The sequence below is a fragment of the Phocoena phocoena genome, chromosome 11 (genome assembly GCF_963924675.1).
Source record: "Phocoena phocoena chromosome 11, mPhoPho1.1, whole genome shotgun sequence".
NCBI lineage: Eukaryota > Metazoa > Chordata > Mammalia > Artiodactyla > Phocoenidae > Phocoena > Phocoena phocoena.
This window is the reverse complement of record NC_089229.1, coordinates 18391735-18397734: the sequence shown is the minus strand read 5'-3', so window position 1 is coordinate 18397734 and position 6000 is coordinate 18391735. Positions and strand designations below refer to the sequence as shown.

Here is a 6000-nt window from a genome sequence, read left to right as displayed (position 1 = left end):
TGTGGTTTTGAATAAAGCATCAGCTTTGTCCCTGGAGGTGGAGAGAAATGAACCCACTATGTTTTGGCCTTAAAATTCTTCTGTGAAGTTTCAAAAGTGTGAACTTTTTATTCTTCCAAAGAACTGTAATCCTCCCCACACTGAAGCCCAGATATCGAGTCCATCCTAAGGGAGGTGCTTGAAGGCATGCCCGGAAGTTGTCATGTTCGTGCCACATTTCAGTTCAGTCCCGCAGTGTTATTTTCCATGTGTGGCTCAGCGACAGTGTAGTGTCATGTTACAAAGGAGATGACCTGACCCTCTGGTTGTCCACACGTCCTGCACCACTTTTTCATGACCTTGTAATGTATTGGTCTCTGTGCGGTAGTGGAATCTTTGGTTTTGCATCAGAGTAAAATAAACCCAACACATTTGGGAAAAAGAAAATAGTTGTCTGAAAACAACTTTGAATGGTTAAGAGACAAACTATGACAATCAGCGAAAAGGAGTATGGACCACAGTAGAGAAAACGACGTCCCACCCCGTGAGGGACACACAGATCAGCAGAACTGCGTCAACCCGGGACAGAGGAAATCCAGAGCTGCCTCACAGCTACACTGGGCTAAGGGTGTAGATTTGTGTAGCTGTTGTCTACAACATTAGCATATTCTAATAATAATATTAAGAATGGTTGAGCACCCACTGTGTGCTAGGCACCATTTTAAGCACTTGTTCATTGCAGGGAGGCAGTGGTAGGGATTTGAAATAACCTGAAGAACCTCTGTTCATAGCAATCGAATGAGCCTCACAGAAATAAAACTATTCAATTTCTAAACAAATCCACGGATTTAGAAATGTTTCTAGTGCAACTAATAGATAAAGTCTACGAACGGGTCCTGAACTGCGGAATCCCCATGGCCACTGGCAAGCTAACTTCTACATCCTCGTAACTTAAAAATGGAACATTCAACCTGCTAAAATCTAGGATAGTATTTCCCTAGGCAAGAGCAATAGAACATAGATCTGGAGGTGCTAAGGTTAGTTTGCAAAGAGAAAACATCTCTTGGTCTAAAAGTTCTGGAAAATACTGCTTTAAGCAAAGTTGAACTGTTTTTGTTTGGTTTTGTTACCTTATGTTTTACTGAGGGATGTCTCAGAACCTTTAATGAGCTAATGAGCATGGTCAATCCCTAAGAAAGGGACGGCAGAGGCAGGGTTTTCCAAATTATCTGATAGAATTCTTCCCCAGCACCCCTGCAGCATCTTCCACAACTATTTAGGAAATGCAAGTATGGTTCATTCTCCCCCCTCCAGGAATCTAACCCATTCCAAGACCTAGACACTTACCCATGTTCTTCAGAGAGAAAACAATCAGAAAAAAGCTTCCAATTCTTTTCCTTCACATATTGGTTAAGGTAACACAGCTGCTATAACAGATTAACCTCGATCTCATTGACTTCACACAATAAAATGTTTTTCTTAAGCAGCAGTCATCCGTGCAAGTGGAATCACCTAGGAAGCTTTGAAAAATAAGATTTCTGGGGCTTCCCTGGTGGCGCAGTGGTTGAGAGTCCGCCTGCCGATGCAGGGGACGCGGGTTCGTGCCCCGGTCCGGGAGGATCCCACATGCCGCGGAGCGGCTGCGCCCGTGAGCCGTGGCCGCTGAGCCTGCGCGTCCGGAGCCTGTGCTCCGCAGCGGGAGAGGCCACAACGGTGAGAGGCCCGTGTACCGCAAAAAAAAAAAAAAAAAAAAAAAAAAAAAAGAAAAATAAGATTTCTGTGCCCCACCCCCAGACGTACTGATTTGATTGTTCTGGAGTAGGGTAGACATTGGAAAAAAAAAAAATTAAGCTTCGCCAAAATTCTAAATGAGGTTGAAATCCACTGAACCAAGGGATTGTAAGGACTTCCTCATCTGGTGTCTTCTCATTCAGACCTCTGGGTTAGCCTCTGAAGGGCTTATCTGTACCAGAATTTTCTTGGATTATTGATCAATATAATGTAATGTTATTTCAAAAATCCAGAGAGAAAGATTTTTCAGAGTAAGGATTATTCAACCAAAAATAGTCTCTTACTGCCAGTCTCCCAATCAACTCAGTGTCATGAGATATACCCTCATAAGCCTGTCTTGTTGATAAGCACAGACGTTATCCTTTGTGTTACTCGGCCTGACAGTTTTCTATCATGTCAATGGGACCGGAGCACCACCTGCCATTTATTCATTAGCTATTGTTTTAAGCAGTAGAGGGTAGTGGTTAACAATACTGGATCTAGAGTCACCCAGTTTGAAAACTGGATCCTCACCTACTAGCTGTGTGACCTTGGAAAAGTTGTTGCCTAACCTCTCTGCCTCAGTTGCCACATCTATAAGATGGGGAGAACAATCCTATTTCACCAAGAATTATGAGGATTAAATAGGTTAATCCTTGGAGAAGTCTAACATTGTAAGTTTTCAACAAATGTTGGCTCTTGTTATTTTTCTTACTTTCAAATGCAGGTCTCTGCTCTAAGCTGCTGGGGACACAGAAGATGAAGGCTAGCCCCTCTCTGCAAGGAATTCACAACTGGGCACAGGAGACGGACATATAGACCAGAGAATTATGATGGATAGGACTGGGCTTTCGTAGAATGATGCGCAAAATGCTGGGAAGGTCTCCAAGATGATATTGGAGGAGCAGGCCAGGAAGCCTTCCTGGAAGAGATGCCATTAGATCCGGGCCTCAAAGGGTAAGATGAGATCTGTAGACTCAGTTATTTGCTACTGAAGTGACCTGGAATAGGGGAGAGGATGGGTCAAAAACCCAACCAATGGCATCTGCAAAGAGACATTTCTTTGTGGTAGAGTTTGCCACCATCCTCGTCCAAGTCAAGGACCCGGCCTTCTGCAACATCCCCTCCATGCCTGGAACTGTGCCCATTTATGGGCATCCCTGCTTAAACTGCCTGATGGCAAGCTCAGACCTTTGCATTCAGGGGGAGAGGCCTGCAGTTTTCCATGGTGTGGCTGCGTAAATGTTGGCAGGGCCTGGGGCCAGAAGCAGGCAGGACCCAGAGGCGGATGGGCAGGGCACAAGGAGGCAGGAGCTTTTTCTTGGGAGTTTCATAAGGCACAAAAATTCCGGACCATGTCTCTGCCTCAGCGCCTTGAGGATATCCTGTCATTGAGCCAGACGTGTATACAGTTGAGAGTGGCCGATTTCACCACGACCCCTAGATTGGCCATTTTTCCTGTCTAGAGGCAGTTCTCACAGATCATCTGTTTCAATCCAGGAAAAGGAGAGGAAGAGATTTAAAAGCAAACACTGAAATGAGAAAGAATTCACTGGGCATTCATCAGACTAAGTTAATGTAGCTAAATAGTCCTGACAGGTGCCTGACGTGGAGAAGAAGCAAATATTTCCTCACCATGCTACAAATTTTAATACTTCTTTTCCTTGGATTGGCGGCACCAAATCTCTGTTCCCTACCTGACACTGCAGAGCAGGTAAGATGAAACTTGCGTTTTTTTTAAATGTGTTTACGTTCACGATTGTGTACATAAACTTTTTTGCTTTCCTACATTGTCCTAGGTAAATGGTACTATCTGGACTTCACAAAATAGAAAGCTTGTGGAGAATAGGATTCTAATGGGGATCTGTCTGAAAGGGTGCTAACCCAGTTCTATTCGTGTGTTAAAACGCCATTGTTGGGATCTCTGATTTAAGTGCTAACATCCCTCTATCCATTGTGGATTTTGCTATCCTTTTTGTCGGTTTGCTTTAATAAATACCTCCCATTGCATCGTTCTGAATGTAGAAAATAACAATGGCTGTAGAGAGCTGAGTAGAGAGGAGCTCTGGGGAATTCCAGGTTGGGTGATAACTGATTGAGAAACACAGTGTCACCAGATGTGCCAGGAATCCATCCATCTACCTACCACGAGTTGAGCAGAAGTACCCAGGGCAGTCGAATGGCTAGTCCTTGTGAATGACACCAGCACTCCTGCCTGCCCAGCAGGCTCACGTGAGTTGTCATCCTATAGCAGGTTCAATACCAGTTCTGCAGCAAGTCCAGGCTAAAGGAGAGTATGTGAGGGACTCCCCTGGCAGTCCAGTGGTTAGGACTCCATGCTTCCACAGCAGGGGGCATGGGTTCAATCCCTGGGTGGGGAACTAAGATCCTGCATGCTGCACGGACAAAACTAAAAATAAATAAAGCGGAGGTATGTGAGAGGCAATCTGAGTGATTTATTTAAAATGTATTTCCCGAGATAGGATTTCTGCTCTATTAATAATAAAACATAAACATGATTCTGCATCTGTGCAAGGCAGTTAGTTTTACATATATCTACACTCTTTTTTCATATTCCTTTCCATTACGGTTTATCACAAGATACTGAGTATAGGTCTTTGTGCCATACAGTAGGACCTTGTGATTTATCCATTCTCTATAGAATAGTTTGCATCTGCCAATCCCAAGCTCCCAATCCATCCCTCCCCTATCCCCCCACCCCCTTGGCAACCACATTTCTGTTCCCTATGTCTGTGAATCTGTTTTGTGCCAGACACGTTTTTATCAACACCAATTTTACTCCAGTTGGCTATACTCTGATAAGGTTTTTCACTGAAACATTGGAAGATGGCATAAGGGTTAAGTGCTCCAGCTATGAGGTTAGATAGGGGCAAGTTTGAACTGGGGCTTTTCTTTGTTTAACAGCTATTTGAGGACCAGTCACTGCTCCATGGCTTACTAGCTGTTGAGCCCTGAGCATGTTACTTGGTCCCTCTAAGCCTCAGTTTCTCCCCATCATTGCTCCACAGACAGCAGTAATTATCGTGCACGTCACCACCATCATCATCATTGTTGAGTACTTGCTTTAGTGCACGAGTCAGGCCTTGACTGATTTTAAAGCTGAGTTTACTTTTTAGACGGGACTGTATGAGAGAGAGAATGAGCCTTTCCATTGGAAAAGGACAATTTGAAGATTAAGGGGTTCCTTGAAGAGAGAGTATTCTGGCTTACTAAGAAAAGAGAAAGTACTGTCACCCCATAAACTTATCCAAATGGGAAACCCTAATGTAAAGAAAATCCTGCTTAAAAGAAGTGTAGATATGCCCTAACCATTAAAGGGGATTAATTCAAACAATACCTAAGAGTGGCTTTTATTATTTCACAAAGAACATTCCAGTGCTGTTTTGGTTCATAATGATCACCAAATGAAAGCTGCCGGTAAAAACAGGTTTTGTTTTCTATATACCACTGTACAGTATGGGGAAGAGCAATGACTGATCAAGGAATCATAAGGCCACTAACTGACAGTGTGACCTTGGGCAAGTCACTGGACCTAACCCCACCTCAGTTTTCTCCCCACTAAAATGAGAATGACGATACCTCCCCTACTTGTCTTTAGGGTGGTCAAGATCAAATAAGGTGATGCCTTTGGAAGTGTGCATAACCATATGTTGCCCTGTAAATGTAAGCTTTCTTCTTAGGCAGCCTTTACATATTTCAACGAACTTAGAAGTAGTTATTTTCCCACCACCCGTAACCTAATGCTGGGCCCAGGGGATAAGCTGTGGGATGACAAAGAAATAGGAGAAGTGGTCCTCTCCAGCAAGGGATTTTTAAGTGGAGAGAAAGACAACAGAATGTGCTCCACTGTCCAGCCATAGGGAGAAGTCGAGAAAAGGAAGAGAAATGAGTGTGGTTTTGTGGACGTGGTGTTACACAGGGTGTTGAGGTGTGGATAGCCAAGGGGAGGGGAAAGGACACTCCGATGAGGAGAGACAACAAGCCAAACACAGGTAAGAACAGAAATGTCACAGGAACAAGCATTTATGGCCTATGATATTCTAGATACTGGACTAGGTGATTTGCGCGTGTTATATCACTCAGGTCTCAATAACCTGCAGGGTGGTTATTAATATCCCCCCTTTACAGATGATGGCAAAAAGTAAGGAATTCATTCAAGACTGTATGCTTAGCAAGATACAAAGGTTGATTCTAAACTTAGGTCTTCTGAGCCTCAAGTTCAGTGTCTCT

General features: G+C 43.8%; 1 protein-coding gene across 1 annotated transcript in view; it reads left to right on the top strand.

Moving 5' to 3' along the window:
• Positions 1–3385: 3385 nt before the first annotated feature.
• The window catches only part of STAB2 (stabilin 2), a 156562-nt gene continuing 153947 nt past the window's right edge, over positions 3386–6000 (top strand). Inside the window, exon 1 of the mRNA XM_065888385.1 lies at positions 3386–3463. Coding sequence (XP_065744457.1) covers positions 3386–3463 — 78 coding nt within the window. The remainder of the gene's footprint in view (positions 3464–6000) is intronic.